This window comes from Pseudovirgaria hyperparasitica (genome assembly GCF_010093815.1).
Source record: "Pseudovirgaria hyperparasitica strain CBS 121739 unplaced genomic scaffold EJ05scaffold_7, whole genome shotgun sequence".
In the NCBI taxonomy this organism is placed as follows: Eukaryota; Fungi; Ascomycota; class Dothideomycetes; order Acrospermales; family Acrospermaceae; genus Pseudovirgaria; species Pseudovirgaria hyperparasitica.
In genome coordinates this window covers 447,788-468,987 of record NW_022985555.1, presented here as the reverse complement: position 1 = coordinate 468,987, position 21,200 = coordinate 447,788, and the positions used below count along the sequence as shown (strand labels likewise).

Genomic DNA, 21,200 nt, shown 5'->3' with positions numbered 1-21,200 from the left:
CTACTAGGTTAGCGTTATGGTATCGGCTAACTACGGTAAATCGTGCGTTACCTATCGGTATATAGTACTTTCTATTATAGTAGAGTAAGCCGTCCACGAAGGTCCACTTATAGTCTACTTCGGTCTATAATAACCTATCTTACTATATTTTACGTAACTTTAAAACTATCGGGTCTATCTTTTATAGATCTATAATTAACTAGGCAAGGTCTACTTAATATACACGCTGGATACTATTACCCTCCCTAACAGCGCCGATAAATGGCTCGCTAGAGACTTCGGTACCGCGTCTTTAGTTACCGGCTTTAGTCTTATAAATTTAATTACTGGCATCGGCGTTAGCATCTCGCTAATTATTAGATAACTTATTATCTAACCTCGTCCTTAAGAGTTAGGCCTATAGCTACTCTAGGACCCTATGGCTACTATAATCCTAGGCGCCTTCTTTATAGTTAGGTCTTCTTAATATTCTATTAGCTAGGTTTATACTTCTAGATCGATAGTAGATTATAAAGTAGAAATTTATAAGCTACTTAGCCTATCGAACCTATCGACGATTTAAAACTATCGTGCTTATAAACCCCTTTAAGTTATAGTAATTAATTAGTAACTTAATATTATATATGGTACCTTTAAGATAATATCGCCACTACTTAAACGACTCTACTATTACTAGTAGCTCTTAGTTATAAATAGTATATCTAGTCTTAACGTCGGCTATCTTACGCGAGAAGAACGTAACTAGATACTATTAGACCTTTTTAGACTCTATTAGTCTAGGCTAGGAGAGTATACCCGAGATTATAAATCCTAATATATTAGTTTCGACGTAAATAGGTTTGGTTAGATCGAAGTATACTAGTAATAGGGCGGTTATAAATACTTCTTTAATCTTCTCGAAGGATGTTCTTTCGACCTTAGTTAATTTAATAGATTATAATTTAATATTACGCTGTTTCTATCTACCATGGACCGTAATAGACGAGTCGGTAGTAGTAGTGCGCGTATTAAGTGGTGCGGCTAAACGGGAGAAGTGTTTAATAAATTTTCGGTAGTAGTTAGTAAAGCTAATAAAGACACGTATATCTCGAACGGATTTTAGTTTAGGCCAGTCTATAATAGTAGTAACTCTATCTCTCTCTATGGTTATACCTTAATTAGTAATAACGAAGCTAAGAAAGTTAATATAGTCCTAATGGAACTCGCATTTGGATAGCTTAATATATAGCTTATACTTTTCTAGCCTATCTAGGACTACACGTACGTGCTAGATATACTCCTCCTTATTATCTAAGAAGATAAGGATATTATCTAGGTACACGATACATGTCGTGTTAAGTAGGCCTACTAGCGCGTTATTAATGTACGCTTAGAAGGTACCTAGCGCGTTAGTTAGTCTAAAAGGGACCACGTGTTAGGCACGTGCCTGCCAGTTGATTATACATGTGTATAGCAGTCGTATATAAGCAGTGTGCTCTACCCTTAAAGTAGTAGCTTCAAGATTCGGTCCTTTTAGTGTAGTTGGTTGGTACGTGGAGCCCGCCTTCTTATACCACGGTATACTTAAAGTATCTATAACGGGTTCTAAAAGCCGTTTTCTATTCGTCGCCTTCCTTAATACGAAGGCGATAGTAGATATTATATAGATCGAGCTTAGTAAAGATCTTTACGCGTTCTAGTCTATCGATAGACTCGGAGATAAGAGGTAGTAGATAACGATTCTTTTGCGTGATATTATTTAGGCTATAGTAGTCGATATATAGACGGAGGCTCCTATCCTTCTTCTTTATAAAGAGGATTAGAGCTCCGGCTAGGGATATACTAGGCCTAATCTATCCTCGCGTAAGGTTCTTTTCGATATATTCTCGAAGGGCTTATAACTTAGGTTCTAAAAGAGGGTAGATAGGTCTATATAGAGGTTACTAGCCGTCTTTAAGATTAATAGTAAGGTTAGTAGATTAGTATTAAGGTAGTTCGGAGAAATCGATCGCTAACACGATATATTAGTATATTTTATACTAATATAGTAGGTTTTCGTCCACTTTAATACTAAGCTCGCTATTTTACGTAAGTAAGAGCACGTAGATAGTAGAGATCGCCTTCTTATAATCTTTCTAGAATTATTCGTCGTCGATAAGCTATACTAGTTCCCATTAAGGTGGGTTTATACGCTAGCTAGCTATCTTCTTAAGGAAGTCTAGTTTTAGATTATATTTCTTAAGCTACGGTATACCTAGAATCATATTAAAGAGACTATCTACCACGATGAAGGTTAAGTAGTAGAGTTTCTATTTCCCTCCGCTATTCTAGATGCCGTATTTAATAGTATAGGTGCCGTATAACTTAATAGGACCGTCGATACCATGGAACATAGTATCTATTAGAGCTTGGATATCGGCGTTAAGTTCTCGTGCTCGTTAGGTCGACATGACGTTAGTAGCCGATCTACTATCGAGTATTATAGTCTAATATTATCCACGAGGGACCTTAATGGGTCTAGCCTATAGTTTAATATACTATTTAGCGGATTACCCCTCTATTATAGTTATATCTATAAGTCGCGAGGGTTTCTCGTAGGCTATTAGTTTTTTATATTCTATACTAGGTAGTTAGGCGCGATGTGTCCTAGCTACTAGCACTTATAGTATATAACTAGTTAGTTAGTTATATTAGCACTCGGTAGCTTCCCTAAACGGCACTTAGGTGCTATATAGTCTATTCTACTATAGGTGTAGTAAGTGACTTTAGGTCGTTTATACGAGTCGGTCCTTATATCTTAATATATTAATTAGTAGGGAGATCCACGATACGATCCGCGTGGTTTTAAATTTAAGGTATAGTAGTAGCCTTATAACGTCCCGCGAGATCTATTACTAAATCGGTTTTAGTTAGACGATTTTATATTAGATTAGATCATTAGGGATAGTCGTGCACTAGCGCGGTATTAATTATTTATTATATACTAGTATCGCTCCGCGAGGTTTATAAGAGCTTAGAGGTCTATAGAGATTATTATTATAAGATTAAGACGGTCCTTTATATTTAGGGCGAGGGACCGTTTAAAGTCGTCGTACTATTAAATTATATAATCTTCTTCGGCTTCTCTCTAGAGGGGCCGAAGGTATTTAAGAAGTTATAACGGTAACTAATTATCTCGTTATCGAGTCTTAAAGATATAGCCCTAGGCCTAGTCGCGTCGTTTAGCTCTATCGCTAAAATATTAGAGGAGAAATTTGGTGAACGTGTCCTAGTTATAGGCATCCTTAGGATATTTAATTTAGTATACCATCTAACGTTCTAAAGGCATTAGATTAAGGTAGTTCTAGGCGAATCTAATTTTATCGCTATCGTTCGTAAATAGATAGAAGAATCGGCTATATTAGTAAGTCTATACGTGGAAACTCTTTCTACTTTTACTATTGAAGTAAGGTAGTTTCTTAGGTTAGAGTAATTAGGATAGTAGTAGACTAGGATAGATCGTTTTAGTTAGTATAGGTCTATATAAATATAGATTAGTCATTACTAGAACTAAAGCGCGTAATATAGCTTTAAGTCTCGTAGTACGTTCTTAAGCTTCGTCGAGTTTATATAGTTATTACTTAAGTTAAACCTATTATTACCTCTCTTCGTGTAGTCTAGTATACACGTCGTTATAAGGTATAGTTAATATTAGGCGACTCTAACGGATTAACTTATTAATATTAATAAGGTCTAGCCTTGTGTTAAGGTTAGGTCTAGTATAGTTCGAACTAGACTAAGATAGAGTATAATAGACTCTATCCTTATATTCTATAATATCTTCTATAGTTACACGGAATATCGTACGAGTTATTAGTGCGATAGCCTATAAGATATAGTTATTAGTAGGGGTAGTTATAGGTAGACTATTCTCCTCGTTTAGGTTAGGAGAAGGTCTACTATAAGAGGCGGTGCGACGGGTGTTATAACGAGTAGTTAGAGCTATTTCTATAAACTACCGTCGTGCTATATAAAGAGGAATTAAAATATAAGGATTATAGATATAGGATAGTAGTCTAATAGGTCATAGGAGGATTCGGGAATATATTTAAAAGGGTAGTCTACTCTCTTAATAAGGTTAATTCCTAAAGAGTAGGAATTAAGTATATACGGCCTACTTATATAGTGGTCTCGCTTATTCTAGCTAGCTTACCCTGGGTCCACCTATCACGGACCGTACTAGACCATAGTGTTCTAGTTGAGTCCATCCTAGTGTTAGCCCTAACAGTTACATCTAATTCCTTCCGCTAGTTCTTATTTAGTATAGTATAGAGCTTTATAACATAAGTCTCTAGCCTTTCGTTCCAATACTATAAATTCTATATAGCGCGCCTTATAGCTATAAACTTCTCTATAGAAACCTACGGAGCGGTAGAACCCGGGATAGAGAGGGACGGACCGGCGTGGGCACGCTAAGAATTATATAAATTAGCGAAAAGATTTAATAATCGGTATAGAACTATATACCTTTAGTATAGAAACTTCTAGATTAGAGCTATCTTCCCTAAATTTACGGCTCTTTAGCACGCGCGAGGAAGGAACCTTAGCCTTTTTACTAGAACCTTTTCTAGGAATTTTAATATCGCTAGTATATAGAAAGAAGTCCGAAGTGGTAGAGATTTTAGTACTATTATAGAGATTAATATATATTAGTAAGAATCTATAATGATTTAAGAAAAATGATATTATCTAGTAATTGTGGTAATAATAGCTATAGTAGATTCCGATAAATCCTTACGGATCTTATTAGAATCGTACTCCTAGGCGTAACCCTTACCTTAGATATATAGCTTATAGAAAGCCTTCTCTAAGGCGTTATAATCGGTAGTACTACGCTCCTTATTAGTAGGGGTTACTAGAGGCCTAGTAGTAATCTATACTAATATAAGTAAATCTATATAAAGTTCTTTAAACTTACTTAAATACCTATAAGTAATAACGCTTCTTAGTTATGTAAGTACCGTATATTATAGATTTAGTACTACCGTGAGTAATATATAACGGAAAGCGATAACTATAATAATATATAGCTAGATTATTAGAGCCTAGCCTAGGTCGGGGTAGATTAATGGCTTTCGACATATTAGTGACGTATATAAGATAGAGATTATTTAAAGGCGCCTATTTCCGCGCCGATTGCTTTAGAGTATTAAGATTTTAGGAAACCATATTACGATTATTATTAATTTATATAGATTATTACGAATTATGTTATTACTAGCTAAGGACGGTATAAAAATTAGTAAATTACGTAAATCGTACTAAATTATAGTAAATCTATATAAATCTATATCTATAAGGATCGGGTAATATATCTAATAATCTAAAAAACTCTATAAAGAGTTAAGAAGTTTTTTAAAGAAAGGAATATTTCTAAGAAAAGATTTTAATATAGGTAGTACCCGGGCTTACCTAATCATATTACGTGATACGCTAGGTCTAATTAGGTAATCTCACCTATATAAGAAGTTAAGATAGATAAAATCTAGTTTATTAGGAAAACGCTTATATAAATCTTAGATTAGCGAATATCGGTAAGTATCTAAGACGAAGCGTAGAGAATAACTAAGGTCTTACGAGACTTAGGATAGGGATATAGAGATAGATAATAATCTAGGTCGCTAAGGGTAGCTTCCTAGAGGGAAGGAATAATTATTAGGACTTAGCCTTAGGTAGGACCTAACCTATATATACCTTAGCTAATAGGGTTAGGAGGTAACGTGAAGGGCGGTAAATAGTTACGTGCTAGATAGATTAGCGTCCCTTTATATATATACTCTTAGATTCCTACTAAAAGGGTTCGGTAGTAATTCGTTCTATAATAGAATACACCCTATTATTCTATCTAACTACACTACTATCTAATAACCCTATTCTTACATTATCCTTAATCCTATACCTCTTAAGTACTACGAGAGTTAAATCTCTAAAGTTTTTACTAGTATAGCTACCTCTAACCTTAGGTAATTCTAAGAAGATATTAATAAAGATACCCTTCTTATTTATAAAGTGCGCTATATAGAATTATAGAGATAGATAGTAGTTCCGTGAACTCCAGCTATTAAACATAATATAAATCTTTAAGATAGTAGTACTAAGGACCTTATAAAGTCGTGCTAAGCCACGTCTATAGGTATTTAAGATATAGCTTTAAAGGGTATCCGTACTCTCCTATATTAAGGCTTCTACCTCTAGGTTTACTCTTAAGATAGCTTTATGGAGATAAGGGTTTTCGATAACGTAAAGAGACTATAAGTTAAGTATAACCTACTTTACTAGTAGTTAGTTAAATCTATTAGGATGAAAGGTCTAGATAAGTAGATTTACCGTAGTCTAATCTATCCTAGCCTTCTTAACTATTATCTTTAGTATATTACTCTCCTTACACTTCCTCTTACTACTTAGGTACTACTAGTATATATTATAGAGATAGTCTACGGCGTTAGTAGTTAAGGCTACCTTAAATCTCCCTCCTATACGTTTCTCTTTATAGTAGACTTAATACTACTAGTACTTATCTCTATTACTAATTTACTCTAGACGGAAACTATACTTCTAGATCTAGCTAAACGCGTTTACGCGCTTAAGTAGTGCTATAGATTTTATAAAGCCTAGAAGGCGGGACTATATAACACCCTTATATAAAGACTCTATGTCTAGGCCTATAAAACTCTAGGAATCTTTATTATCTTTATCTCCTCTAGTACTACCTATCTCTATTATCTCTCTCTCTTATACTAGGTAGCTATATAGATCTTTAGGTATAGGCTAGTATAGTATAGGGCTAGCGCTAGATAGAGATAGTAGTATTAGCCTACGGGTAGTTATATTATTATTATTATCTTTATTATCTTTATTAAGAGGTAATATATTCTAGGACTTCCTAGGACGCGCGATTCTCTATATATACTCGACCTAGGAATATTACTATTTAAATATATTACGAGAGTATACTTTAGGCGCGTAAACTAGGCGCTAAGAAGCTATATTAATAGTGTTAACGCGTAGTAGTAGACGTAATAATTATAAGTCGAGATAGTAAATACTTTAAAAATATAAGGCTTAGAATAATAGCTAGAATAGGCTAGACGTAGAGAGACTAGTATAGGTTACTATTAGCTAACGGACTATCCTTAGTAGGTAGCTCCCTAAACTTAACACCTAAAAACACTACTCTATATATATATATACTATATATAACTTTAGTTTAACTTAACTATTAGTAACTTAATCCTGCCCTAGAATTAAATTAGACTGAAGATCTAACCCTTAGCAAGAGGCCTTAGTTGAACTAGACTAAGTCAATTCTAGAGAGGCAGAATTGAAGTTGGACTGATTGATAGGAACTCTGGTTGCGCATGAGCCACTGAATATGTAATTGCATATAACATATCGTTCCCTTTCGTGATCATGAGCTACGATGTGTGATCTATAAGGTCAGGAGGATCGACGCTACGTCATTCGTCTGGCCATGAATAGATCAATTTATCTCCAAACGAGGCTCTCTTGATGTTTTGGGGCTTCTATTGGCGGACTGCAAAGCAAAACTTTGTTGATCGCGACGGTTGGCTATCCTATTGAAACGCATTTCTTCGGGGTGCACGCGCTGGTTCAGTTATGAGAAGGATGGTGAGATGGAGGAAGAGATCGACAGTATTGAAGGAAGCATCATGCGACCAGTCGTTAAATGTGAGCTGTTAGTGGGAGGTCTAGAACTCAGTGCCGCCGGTTTTTGATCATAGCCTTCTGCTAGAACTGCGATACAGCTCAAAGACCACTTGCCGGGTGTTGTATTTCCTGATCACACTCTTTTTTATTAGCACATAGTACAGAAACCTGTCCACCCTGCTTATAGCACTGGTCCCACTCAGATACATCTCGGAACGATGCCGGACGGAACGACAATCCTTATTACCTTCGACGGTACCACCTCTTGGTGTCAAAGCCTTGCTATGTCATTCTTGATGATAAGCTCATGGGTCATAGCCGCGTCGAATTTTGTCCGGGAAGCAGTTATTCAGCTGAGCTCTGTGCGGGATATCAATCCCATCTTAGGATCTAGTCGAGATGACATGGCTGCCAAGCTGGACGATATGGTTGAGGGTTTTCCTCACAGACAGACAGACTTGAGTCCATCTCGCAGCATTGACAGTCTTCCGTGCAGCTCTTTCATGCAAGTCGAATACTGTATGGCCTCGGAGACCAACGGCGAGGGGGCGATCTTAGGTGCGGCTGGGCTGAGGCCTGCATACGCAGCGATGGTGCAGTAGCGTCGCTCAGATGACGTGCAATGATGTGGAGAGGACTTCAGATGCCCCTAAATGCTGTCAACGATGTCTACAGGGTAAGTGGGTATCTACATGGCTCACTGCTGCCCACTGAGCGATTCAGCGCGTAGAACTAGAATTATGACGGCAGATCATGCTACTAACGCCAAAGAAAGGCGAGCTGTTATCAACATTCTCGCTGCATCGACCACCGTGACTCTAACAAGGATATCATCAACAGGGACATTATTGCTTGAAGTCTTACAGGCGGTCCGTCTGGATTGTTTCACCGCATCACTCTTGTTGTCTGAGCTCTGCCCTAAATGATGGGTATCTCTAGTAAAGATGGCTATAGGCCCATCAAGATTGTATCAGTAGCAAGGCATATATCAAGATTCCAGAGATAGGGTGATGGCTGCTGTCTGCGTGGATACGTTTCGGCCCCAGGAAAACTTGGATAGAAGATGGAGGCCATAGCACCAGTATATAGAGCCTCGACGAGCTTACCGTTCAAGTGACCAATCACGGAAGCTGTTCACATATTGTTGCAAGTAAGTGCAGCAGCACCAAGGATATCGAGCCGCTTGCTATCATCCCATGCGACCAATTGACATGTGCTACAGCATAAACGACGCAGGCCGAGACTTGGGCCATAATATCCTTGTATAGGGCATAGATCCCCATCTTGACCAATATGTTATAGCGTAGCAAGAACGCCCACTTCTAAAACATATTAATCGGATTTCTGTCCCCAGTAGTTCGCACGTTGCTGCTGACTCTATCAACTTGCATGCGGAGGATATGGTCGTCAATTGGTCTGACCACGAGGATGGAAATTAGGACCACGGTGTTGTCTCCACAACTCTCTAAAAAAATGATGAACTAGCAGGCATGGACTGTCGAAATCCTGATGTGGATGGAAACGATCATCTTAATGTGGGATGATACAGGTGGTCACTGAGGTCCGTGTAAGACCAAAAGGGTAAAAGGCCTCGAAGCAACGTTTCAAGGCTTGAAAAATCGCGCAAGAGGAGTATCGCAAGGTCTATTGTCCCGAAAGATGTCTAGAAGGCAAACTACGACCCTCTTTCCAAAGTAGTGATAGCCTTTAACATAGGCCACATATCGTACCCGCGTGGGGGAAAACTGTCAGGGCGACCAGAGCCCCAGTCTCGCTCAGCGGACTTCAGTCAGCTGTAGCAGCGCCTGTGCAGATGCTGCACGTCTATGAGAACTCGTTGGGGACTGGTGTATTACTCCATGAAGACGACGGGGATCCGATGTCGCGTTCCCTATCGCAAATGTGAGGTGTCTCATGTAGTAAAGGCGGCGACCGGTCAACGGACTCATTCCAAGGATCGATAGAGGGCAACTTCATTGAAGTCATCGTAACTGCCGTGCCAAGTGTGCTTAGCATCAGTTCTGCAAAAAGTTGAACGGGTAGCTGAGACGACAGTCAGTGAGATGACCAGTATGCTGGCTTTTGCATTGCAATGAAAATCTTATGAGGCTCTGCAGTTGTACTATCATGAGCGTAGCTGGTAGAGTGGTAGTGGAAGGTAGCGGTCATCTGGCTCTCTCTGCAGCTAAGAGCTCTCCGCATATGCATGCACGCCTTTGCTGCCAGCGATGCTTGGAGGACTGCCCTGACCACAGTATAGCATCCGAACACCAGTTCTTGCAGGGTTGAGAGCAGAAGAGCAGACTGGCCCGCATCTTGCTTTGTTGTGAAATCTTTGACATTGCAAACTCGAGCAATCAAAGGCAGTATAAGAAGTCTGAATTTTCTGCAATGAGAGAAGGTATTTCTGATCAAGATTGCCTGGAAGTGTAGACGCATCTAAGCGCCAGAGCTATTGCATACTGGAAGCATTATCTTCCTCACGGGTTGTGGTACAGAAGGATGGTGTTGGAGAAAGGCCAGTCTGACCCTGGCTGGAGAGCGCATCATTGCCGAAGATCGTGACTTGGTGGAGTGGCTCTGTTGCTACTACCCATGGCGCGCTTCCATGATGGTAGTATCTGTACGAGTGGCATCTGAGAGCCGTTTGGTGGAAATACTGGCTCTCGATGTTCTCATCCGAACTCGCCAAAACGGCTCTAATGCTGGACAAAGCAACCAATGTAGTAGGCAGTCTTTCTTGAACCTGGTCAGCCTTGAAATGAGTCACGCGGCCAGTCTGTCTGTTGCTTCATGATACCCTCTCAACCCAGAGAAAATATCCTAAGTGTACACTTTTGTGCCGCGTGAGACAGGCAGCAGTGCATTTAGAGCTGCCTGAGTCAACGATAACAAGGGGACAAAAGGCATAACCCCACGCTTTCTCCTCATTAAACAAGGATACCGACATGGTCTCTTCTCGGTCCAGCTTGAATGGGACAACCGAACTTTCTCCCTACCGTTCAAAGTCGTGCCAACCACGAAGCAACTTCTGCACATCTCGTGTTTCCACACGCTAATAGGCGGTAATGAGGTCAGTTCAAGTAGGGAGCCGTATATTCGGATGCTGGTGTCAAAGACCCAGGGTGGTTTGGTAGATTCCAGTGCTCATTGGTCTCGACAGGGCGATGCGAATGCAGCGTTCTTGTAAGTGAGTCCGATAAATTGTGATCTCTATCCGACCATTGAGTTATACTGAATTCTTAATTCGCACAGTCCTTCGATATATGAACCTCCTCTTCAGACTCGGTAGAGAGGGAGCTTTGATCTCCTTAGCAACTCAAAGTGACTTAGTCACATCCTCGATCGATCTCGAACGAACAGTAGCTATCCAGGGGGATACATGGCTCCCGAAAACGATGAAAATGGCTGTGAGCCTGCTCTTGGTGGATCGTTGGCCATTAACGAGCTGACAATACTATCTATAACAGATTATGGCCGGCGTGTAGAGTCAGACGACAGTGAGGGCAACCATAGTGGAAGTTATACAAACAACGAAGACAGCGACGAAGAGAATGGTGGCAATGAGAATGAGGACGAGGATGACAGCAGTTCGGATAACGATGACGACAACCGGGAAGATGATGAGGGCAACGAGAATGCCGCGGATGGGGCTAGTCCTGAGTACGCTGAGAGTGTTGATAATGGTAAGGTCTTTCACAACTACAACATACCTCGTGGCTATAACAATTATATCAAGATGACGAAGACAACGATGGGTCGACTTGGGCACACAATGACCCTTTAGAGGAGCGATCTCCATTGTCGCCTCAGGCGCCTTGGAACGGCCATGAAGGTTGGCAATTGTCCGATGAAACAGACTTTATTGCCATTGGAGCTCATCTGGAGGACCTAGGCGAAATTGAGGAATGATATGGAAGTTAAAAGAGCGGGAATGATTGATATGCCCCCCCCCCCCCCCCGATGGATCAAGACATAGTGTAGCTGACAAGCAATAAGTTCCGACACTGGACGCTATAAACACAACAATTGGTTCCCAAGAGGTTATCTTTCGTGTTTGGTTTCTTCGGATATTCATGTTGCTATTTGAGAACAGCCTTTTCGATTGCATCTTGCTGACGCCATGAACTCCCTGCTCTTAGTGTACAATGACGCCTTCTGCATTGACGCCTGTAGATCAATCATGATTAGTTCGTAAGCCTCTGCTTCACCGCATCGGAATCGACGTCAACGCATAGCTGCTGTAAGAAGCGACGTGGTATCATCTTCAAGCGGACGAAGGATATCTCGTTGTGTCCAAACATCAATGCAGGATGCGTGTGCTCTTTGTTAACGAGTACATATCGCCTTATGGTAGAAGAGGTCAGAAGTTAAAATAGGAAGAGGTTGTTAGGATAAGGTGGCGAAAGGGGTAGCGCGCCAGGTTTTATATTCGCGGATGCCCCCACAATTTATTGTCTAGAAACAGATGAGGTTGCAGCTAATTACTGAATCATGCTTGAACCAGGGAACTGGTAAGGTGGCAGCTGCAACCTCGACCCGGACATCCGGATGTTTGCAACCCTCCGCGTGGCACACCACGTAGTAGTTCCATGACCTGACGCGGAATACTTGTCTTCAGGGGATGCTTTGGTATGAATTCAGGCCGGAGACAAATAAAAAACGAAAGCAGTTAATGGTCATCAATCATGTATTAATGCATATCAGCATATTACTCAAATGAGTGGAGTCAGTATATGCTACAGCCAACGCCTACAATGCAGCCTTTAGTTCATATCAAGCCTCCGCCATTCCCTTAGCCTCCTTCGGCTTCTCTGCTAGCTTGATATTCTTCCATTCCACACACCCACTCCCAACAATACTCAAACACGCCACCGCTACTGGAATATAAAAAGTGTTCGTCACACTTTCGCTATACGCTTCAAGCACTGCCGGCAATTTCTGCACTGGCACGATTTGTCGGAATTCTGTTGCTCCACTGCCGATAACTGCTGCGACATCAAAACCAGTCATGGCACTCAATTTTGATCTGAATTGAGACTGGAAGATACTCTGTGCAACTGCGAGGAAGAGTGCTTGTCCCAGCGTCATGCAGAAGAATACACACGCCACGCCAATACTGACATCCTTCTTGGATAGACTGGCTCGCACTGCGGTCGCGCTCTGCTGCATACCGAGGCCAAGTCCAAAACCGAAGATGAATTGGTATCCGATCCACTGCGGATGCCCCGAAGCGGGATTGAGCGTTGACAATAGCCCAGCACCGATGGCTGTAAGCACGGATGTTGCAATCATGAATGGCGCATAGTAGCCGATATTCTTGATTGCGACGCCACCGAGAACAGATGCCACGACCATGGAGAGTATGGTGGGGATTTGCATGAAGCCGGACTTCTGAGCAGATGCGCCCTTAATGGCTTGGAACCAGAGAGGTAGGTAGTATATGACGACAATCATAAGACCGCCAACACAGAATGCGAAGAGAGTGGATGCGGCAATTGAACGTTGGCGAACGATGCGTAGAGGTACCATGGCACGTTCGCCGAGGATGCATTGGGAGACGATAAAAGTGATGAGGAGGATCGGGGCAAGGACAAGTAAAGCGATGATGCGTGGGTTGGACCACGGGTATGAGCCACCGCCCCATTGTAGGGCGAGGAGGAGACAGACGATACCGGGAACGAAGAATGCGTTGCCAATGGGGTCGAGCTTGAGGAGTTGCTGCGGAATGGTGAGCTTTGCCGGGCGTTGAATGTCAAGCTTCATAATGAAGAAGATGACGACGAATGCAACGCCACCAATGGGAAGGTTAATGTAGAAGCACCATCGCCATGACAAATGGTCTGTGAAGACGCCACCGAGGAGAGGGCCCAGGACACTCGAGATTCCGAAGACCATGCCCATGAGGCCCTGGAAGATGGGTTGACGGTGGAGCGGTACGATGTGCATGAAAATGATAACAGACCCGTTCTGCATGCCTGAGGCTCCCAGGCCTGAAATTGCTCGACCTTTGGTACATTGTCAGCGTGAGAGCAGCATATTTGATAGAGAGCTTTTACCGGCGATGAGAGCTCCTGAATTCGGTGCGGCTCCAGAAATTGCCGAGCCAAGCTCGAAGACGACGATACAGATGAGATATACGGTTTTGGGAGAGTAGAACTGGTAGATCTTGCCGAAGACCAGTTGAGTGGCAGCCGCTGCTCAATTATCAGCAATGAAAGGGCAACGTAGGAGCATCAACTGACTGGTCAATAGGTACGAGCTGCCATACCAACCGATGTCGTTCAAACTATCGAATTGATCTGTGATTTTGGGTATAGCAACACCAATGATCGTCTTGTCTAAAGCGATGAGAAAGAAAGTCATGTAAATTGAGACTATAATTGGCAGCAGTGTCTTCCATCCTGGGTATACTGGTTGAGCAGACTGGACGGGCGCTAATTTCTTCTCGTCGATGTCTGAAGACGCTCGCTGTACCCCGTAGTTCTCGTGAATCGACTGGGGCTTCTCTATGGAGTGTCGTTCTGGGGAAGCTTCTCTGGACGATTGGTCCTGCATGGTAGGGGAACCTGTTTGTTTATTGTCCAACGCCATCTTCAAAAGCAGACAGTATCAGTGGATTGGCGAACTGTATGGTTGTCCAGAAAGGTAGTCAGATGGCAAGCATGATGAGATGGATTGAGGGCAGGCAGCCAGCATCTTATAATACACTGGAGAGTTAGAGTCCATGCTCGGGAGTCATAAAATGTCCGACGGAGATTCAACGTCGCATGAGGCTCGCAAGGCATCACATCGTTCGCATGCGAGAAGGAATATCGGGCCCGAGAATGCCACCAGTCGCCCAATCACAGCGAGCGGCACGGGCCAGTCTCTAGTGCTCGGCTAGCGTTGCGAACCCCACGCGGCAATCCATCGGCGGGTCGGGCTTCGGCGCGCCGATCTTTGAACTGTTCAATATAATATATCATCCAATATTCAACCCCAACACCACCTCGCACTCATGCAATGATGTGCACTACCCTACACGCTGCCAGGTTGCTGCCGGAGGTTGCGGACGCCGTCACTGTTGGGTTAGAGATAAACGATGACCGCTATTACGACAAACTCGCCTATATCCACCACAAACGCTTGGATGCATACGGTAAAAGTACCCGTCTACCCTCTACCTCCATTCCTCGAATTTACCACTACTCACTCACCGTGGCTCCTAGAGTGTAAGCTGGTGTGGGTCGGTTGTACGCTGACAGAACGAAGTCTACACGTTGTAATACCCGAGTATCGACAGTCGTCGTTGTCTGCTGGGGTCTGAATGACCTCTTCGTCGCAGCAGCTAGCCAGAGATGTTGACCTCGACAGTGCGATGAAGAGTCTTTGTGATATATAGAGCTTACTACAATATCAATCATAATGCGACAAAGCAAGGGGTGATTAAGCGATGCAAGGGGTATGAATAGGTCATGAATGAGGCTGGCGTGAAACGAGAGGAGCTGTGTGTCACAATCACAGTCCTCGAGACACTCGACGATATAACTCGAGCTATCAGTATGAGTCTAAACCTGTTGGCCTTCAAATTCCGATATGTGGGTTCATAACGAAAGCATTTCTAACATAAACCTTTCCTAATGCTCAAGTCAGGTATTTTATCCACAGTCCTTACTTCGCTAGAAATGATAAGGACCTCCGAGCCGTATATTGAGCAATAGAGGGCGTTTCGATGATCTGGAAAAGCAAAAGTCATTGGTGTCTCCAGCTTCTTGCGTAATCACCTGAAGACCACCTCTAGAAATTGCAGGGACGCGTCCTATCGTCAATCAGATCGGGGTTCATCCGTGTCCCCGTACATCTGAGTCGTCCGACGGTCATGACCCTTGGCTACTGGACCAGGGTATTCAGGTTCAGAAATTCTTCGTGCTTGCAACGATCACTGTCGTCAAAGGAGGCCCGCTTGACCCGATCATAGATGCATGGCCACAAGGTACAGCTTCCATGAAATTGCTAGACTTCTCCAGTTCAAGCAAAAAGTGGTATAGATCACTTCATCCGAAAGTACGGCGAGAATTCAGAGGTATTCTCAAGTCCTTGAAGTTGACCTGCATCCTGAGGAAGTAAGGAAGATCACGCGAAATTGAACAACGCATCACTTTCAACTTCGTCTGTCAGGGAATTTCTGCGCTGATTACCAGTCGGGAACTCAGCATCCAGTTACTCAGAGCATGATGGATGCGAATTAACCGTCTAACGACTACCTCCTCATGGTCATGGTCATCGAGATCGAGCATTTCACACAGTTAAGCATGTCTTCTCAGAGATCTTTTATGGTTTGGTGAGTTTGACAGGTCAAAAGATGCATGTGCAAAATTCCTACACATCGTATCTCGATGGCAGTTTAACTTGTCGGTATGGAATTCGCTTGCCTAGAGTTCGATCGATTCATGTGCCACTGCAATCCCTTGAAGCAGACGCCATGGTCCGAGAAGAACTGATATACGCAAATGCGCTATGGTCGTGAGCGACCCCTTACTGAATGAGTATTCGGGCGCTCTCTTCAGATCAAGGACACATTCTTGCCTGCTCTGACCAGGGTTTTTAAGCATAACTCCTTCCTTGTATACAAGGCTATCTTTGATACTTATTCGGCTTCTGTAACACTCATATGTCGTATTCCTCTATCTACTTTACTTCTTATGAAATCAGAGTGTGAGCCATTAGCTATGAAATAGTTTGATAAATGTACTTGCTGGCTGGAACACATTAATATATACGCCTTATCGCAAATTAAGTTTTTCCGTCATCCAATACATAACAGGGTCTGTCAGACAATGTCGCATGATATTAATCGCCGTTCAATTCGCTAGGCACACACCTGACTGCGGGCGGGCACAGATAAGGGGCCCAGCAAACATGCAAGACAGACAGTTCCATGTCGCAGTGCCGGGCTGGGCGTGGACAAGTACAAATTGCGACTCAGCAGCGCTGCGAATTCGAGCGCAGCCCTACAAATACCAGATTCAGCGTTGTTTAGAGTCAAGATTCCGCCTTTCATCGATCATAGAGACGGCTCACGGATTGGAATCCTCAAATATTCCAATGAAGTCGAGAGAAGGTATGAGCAATTTTCGAAATGGTACCCCAGTCGTGGAGCCGCAAGCTGCAGATATACGACAGAACCGTCGGGCAAGAAGAGACCGTTCACATCGATAAGAAGTATATGATAATGGATGATATCCATCCGCTCATCGGCTTGCTAGAGAGTCTTCCCCAAGTGTTCGATATCATAAATGAATGAACAAAAGAGCCGGAGTTGATGCTGTTAAATAGATATCTTTGATTCCTACAGAATCTTCTACTTCTCTATCTAGATAAAACTCTCTTATTTTCCTATCTCTATAGCAAAATAGACGTCTATGAAACCAAGAAGCTAATATAGTCTCTTCTCTTTATTAGAGATACTATGAATCATACTTCAAGATCCACTAGATATATAGAAAAGTATATAATGTCTTACTTCTCTACATAACTAAATTTCTCTAGTCTCCTAATCTCTATACTATAATAGCCTTCTACTCATTAGAGAAACTACTATAGTCTCTTCTCTCTAGTAGGATTACTATACTATTACTACTAAAAAAACACTTAATATCTAATTAGGAATGATATTACTTACTTCTTTAAACATTTATACTTCTCTTATACTCTAATCTCTATGTTATAATAGTCTTCTATTAAATAGAGGAACTACTATCGTCTCTTCTCTCTATCAAAATATTATTTTTATACTTTTATAGAATCACTTAATAGATACATAGTAGTAGTATTTGTATACTCTCTAGTCTGGTAGATTCTCTATCTAGTCTAATATCTCTTCTATAATAGAATTATATTAAGATAAGAAACTACTTTCATCTCTTCTCTCTAACAGTATAACTCTACTCTTGCTACTTAGAATCTAGGTAATACCTACATGATAATATTATTTCTTATAGCTTCCACCTAGTAGACTGTACATCACGTCTAGTCTCTATATGATTCTAGACTTATCACGGACATGATGATCTACTGTGCCTTGGTTTGTCTTTCAAAATTCGTACTTCAAGCATATTCATTCCATTCTTACGCTACACCAGACTGGCCCGAATATGCTACTGTAATACTTATACAATCCTCCCCTGCTCCCTCTCCTACGCAAAATACATTTCGTATGCCCTGTTCACCTCTCCCACCATCCCCCCTCCCTTCCCATTTCCATCCTACCCACCCGCCCCTAACCCTCCCATCCCCTCCTAGCCACCTCACACAACAGCCATCTCAGGACTCAAGCCCACAAACCCCCTCACTAGCCCCACGCTCTCCAACGCACCCTCCAGCCACACCTCCATAGGAGTCACCTCCGCCACCCCTTCTCGCAGCGACATGAGGCCGCACACCTCACCCACCGGCGACCGGCCACGGACAACGGCACCTGCAGCCGCGTGTACAATCGCGCTGAGGACACCCCTGCCACGATGGCCGCGGACGCGGTGCGCCGGTGGGACGTCTTGGTGCTGGAGAAGGGGCTCGAGGTTGTACGCCTGCTGAGCGAGGGAGACTGCCGGGGTGACGAGGGCGTATTGTGGTGCTGGGGTGGTGGAGAGCGTGGAGTAGGTCCGGGCTGCGGCTTCGAGTTTGGCGAGGAGGATTGGCGTGTGTTCGCGGCTGAGGCGGCGGGGGATGGGGAATTGGAGTGGAGGTTGTCTATTGGTCGGTATGGCTCTGATGGGAGGGTGGGTTATGCCCGTGGGCCCCCTTTGAATTAGCTGGCCTTGGTTGAAGAACCGGGATCGACAATGTGGTTTTGTGGTTGTGGCTTTTTGTGGGAGATTGGGAGTCTGTTCAGACAAGTCAATGCGAGGGCTCGTTTCTTGGTTGTTCGTGATTTCATGCTTTGATTTAAGGTCGCATAGTAGCGGCAACTTTGAGAAACCAACGTCTGGATAGGACAGCGATTGGTCCTGGTCTTGATTCATTGGAAAGATGCCGCCATGTGCATTGTGGCTTGCACCACGATCGGAAAGGTTGCCCTTGTTTGTCGCAGAGTCAGAGAAAGATGCAGTTGCTGGGCTGTGCTCGATAAGGACAGTATGCTTGCCCTTGTTATCCTCATTCTCGTCTCCACAGTCACAGGAGAGACTTGGTGACACCCTCTGCTTCTCTTGCGATCGAAACTGTACAGCGCATTGAGGTTCTTTAACAGTGTCGATTTGAGTGGCGTCTGTAACAGTCGCACTAGCTCTTGGAACAATGTCGCAGTTTGTCAAGATCTGACTCAGGTTGAATGTAGGTTTGACCAAGACAGAGTCTTTGTGTAGCTCCTCCAGAGCAGTCAATTCCTGTTCATGCACGACCGCTGTATTGCAATAGTCTTCTTCTTCGAGAGAGTCGAGATTACAGTCGATTGGAGCATATGAACTTGCGTCAGATGTATCAGTCAATAGATCGCTCTGAGACGGCTCAGCTGGTTGGATTCCAGCGCCGGTTGGATGGCCCGGCATTGTTGGAAGGTGATTTTCATGGTGCTTGACCCTGGTCTGAGTTCGAGAGATATTTCTGAGACCCCTGAGTGACTTGAAGTCGCCCACAATCCTGTCTATCTCGCTAATGAGCTTTTCTAGTGCCATGATTGAATCGTACGCATTCACATATATCTCAGCAGCAGCTCCTGACTCATGGAGAGAGGCGAGCGATTGCAATGAACGTTCATGCTCAAGTGGCAGTGAACCGTCATGTTCAAGTGATTCTCCATATCGCTCATCCGGTTTGATATGATCTGACACGGCGAGTGGGGACATCATTGGCGGAAGGACAGACGTGCTCGGCTCTTTCGTGATGTAGGCTGTATCAGTTACAGAGCGGTCGTAAGGGGTTGGAAACGTAGTGTAGCCAGCGTCGCGAAGCGTATCCTCAGATGCTTGCTCAGTGATGCAATGAGGGAGACTTTCTGAGTCCACTAAGCCCTCCTGAGCACCCGTACCACATTCCTGCGATGCTGCAGCTTCGTGTTCGCAGTTCGTAATCATGAGTTGGGGTGATCTCATAGATCTTAGATACATTTGAAAGCTATCGTTGGCTATCGCAGCAAAGTTCAATGCTGGAGATCGAGGAGTGCGTGCATCGATACCGCGAAGATTGATCAGGCTCGGTGAGATAACTGCGACTGCACCGGGAGTAGGTGCTTCAGGATCACGGAGTGTGTCATCAGATTCCATGAATCGTACTTGTCTGTCGCCGTCGTCCGTGGCCTGGTTCAGTCTGACTACCATCGAATCCATGATTGCGATACTCTCGTTGGACTTTTCGTTTTGGCGAACGACGTTGTCAGTGACGGGAGATGTGACAGAATCCTGCATATCGGACTGATCCTCGCTAACGACCTCCACAGCCAACTCTCCGACGAAGGTGAGATCCTCAGGAGGTGCGGAGGTTACAAAGGAGCCATACTTGTCACTGTTGACTAGGCCTTCTTCTCTTTCTTCAACTCTTTCTTCTTCACAATCGACCAATTTCGTGTTTGCGTCATGCTTGACATGACGGGCCCAGAAGCGTTTGATAGAGTGACTGATCTTCTTACGATTGTCATCAGTGTGTTGGTCCTTTAACACGTCAGTCCGATGGTTAACAATATATAGGTTGGAATATAGCACGTACATGGAGATGGTCCTCAAGCTTTAGCTCAGACTCAATATGAGCAGCATTGGTAGTTTGTTGGGCAACGATGGGCTGAGATCCTATCTTCTGCTTCCTCGCTGACAGCTTGCTGACAACGCTCATCCAAAGCTTGGACCCAGCCATGATGATCAGGTCTGAGATGGTGAGCAAAGATGAAAAGGAGTGTCGTGTGAAGATTGGGAGCGTGATGGAACAATCGTGATTGAAATAGAGATGATGCGAAAGTGTGTGTATTGGGGTGTTAGAGCAGCTCAAGCACGAAGAAGAGTGTGAATGCGAGGACGGTAGAGCTTAGGCGCGTGCGGGCGGACACTGGTCGCCGCAGTGAACTATGTCAATATTGAATATCGTGCAAGCAAACACGTCATTGTGGCCGCTTTGCCAGTAAGAATTTTCACTCCCGTGTGATAGCAAGTGAATGCAAACGAGATGTTGTGCACGGCGTGTTTGCACGCGAGTGAGGAAGCCACACCCAAAACACGTTTGTGGTGCCTTTTCATGCTTTATATTCTTTAAAAAGTTGGAGGCTTTCAGTCAGCGGCACTGATGGCTTAAGGGCCTCCAACGCGCACTCGGAAGAAAAAAACCATCCTAAGGGGAACGGTTTCTGCAGCATCTTGATAGGCCCTGGGTTCAATACCCAGGGGTGCAGTTTTGTTTTGCCGAATTCCATCTCACCCCCTGAATTTTTTTTTTCGCTCTTCTGACATTGTGCCGAACGTGAGGCAGCGAACCAGCCTTGAAGCTTGGCGAGATCATTCGTGTGTAGTATGAGTAGTCGAAGTGTAAGAGAGTTGTGAGCCAAACAGTTA

At 43.4% G+C, this 21,200-nt stretch overlaps 4 protein-coding genes across 4 annotated transcripts; 2 read left to right on the top strand and 2 right to left on the bottom strand.

The window, feature by feature from the left end:
* The first annotated feature begins 10,440 nt into the window (after positions 1-10,440).
* EJ05DRAFT_351759 (uncharacterized protein) lies at positions 10,441-11,511 on the top strand. Its single transcript, XM_033741008.1, has 4 exons — positions 10,441-10,769; positions 10,850-10,872; positions 11,020-11,096; positions 11,157-11,511. The coding sequence occupies exons 1-4, from the start codon at positions 10,755-10,757 to the stop codon at positions 11,471-11,473; spliced, it is 432 nt and encodes a 143-aa protein (XP_033600909.1). The 5' UTR covers positions 10,441-10,754; the 3' UTR covers positions 11,474-11,511.
* An 851-nt stretch (positions 11,512-12,362) lies between these two features.
* Positions 12,363-14,451, bottom strand: EJ05DRAFT_475760 (MFS general substrate transporter). Its single transcript, XM_033743885.1, has 3 exons — positions 13,932-14,451; positions 13,746-13,883; positions 12,363-13,694 (listed from the first exon to the last, which is right to left on the bottom strand). Exons 1-3 carry the CDS (start codon positions 14,278-14,280, stop codon positions 12,463-12,465), a joined length of 1,719 nt encoding a protein of 572 aa, XP_033600908.1. The 5' UTR covers positions 14,281-14,451; the 3' UTR covers positions 12,363-12,462.
* Positions 14,452-15,143: 692 nt separating this feature from the next.
* On the top strand, positions 15,144-15,769 carry EJ05DRAFT_485583 (uncharacterized protein; the record flags this gene model as incomplete). Its single annotated transcript, XM_033745462.1, has 3 exons — positions 15,144-15,228; positions 15,470-15,661; positions 15,696-15,769. The coding sequence occupies 3 exons, from the start codon at positions 15,144-15,146 to the stop codon at positions 15,767-15,769; spliced, it is 351 nt and encodes a 116-aa protein (XP_033600907.1).
* Positions 15,770-17,974: 2,205 nt separating this feature from the next.
* Positions 17,975-20,618, bottom strand: EJ05DRAFT_537824 (uncharacterized protein; the record flags this gene model as incomplete). Its single annotated transcript, XM_033749410.1, has 2 exons — positions 20,368-20,618; positions 17,975-20,312 (listed from the first exon to the last, which is right to left on the bottom strand). Exons 1-2 carry the CDS (start codon positions 20,509-20,511, stop codon positions 17,976-17,978), a joined length of 2,481 nt encoding a protein of 826 aa, XP_033600906.1. The 5' UTR covers positions 20,512-20,618.
* Positions 20,619-21,200: the final 582 nt, after the last annotated feature.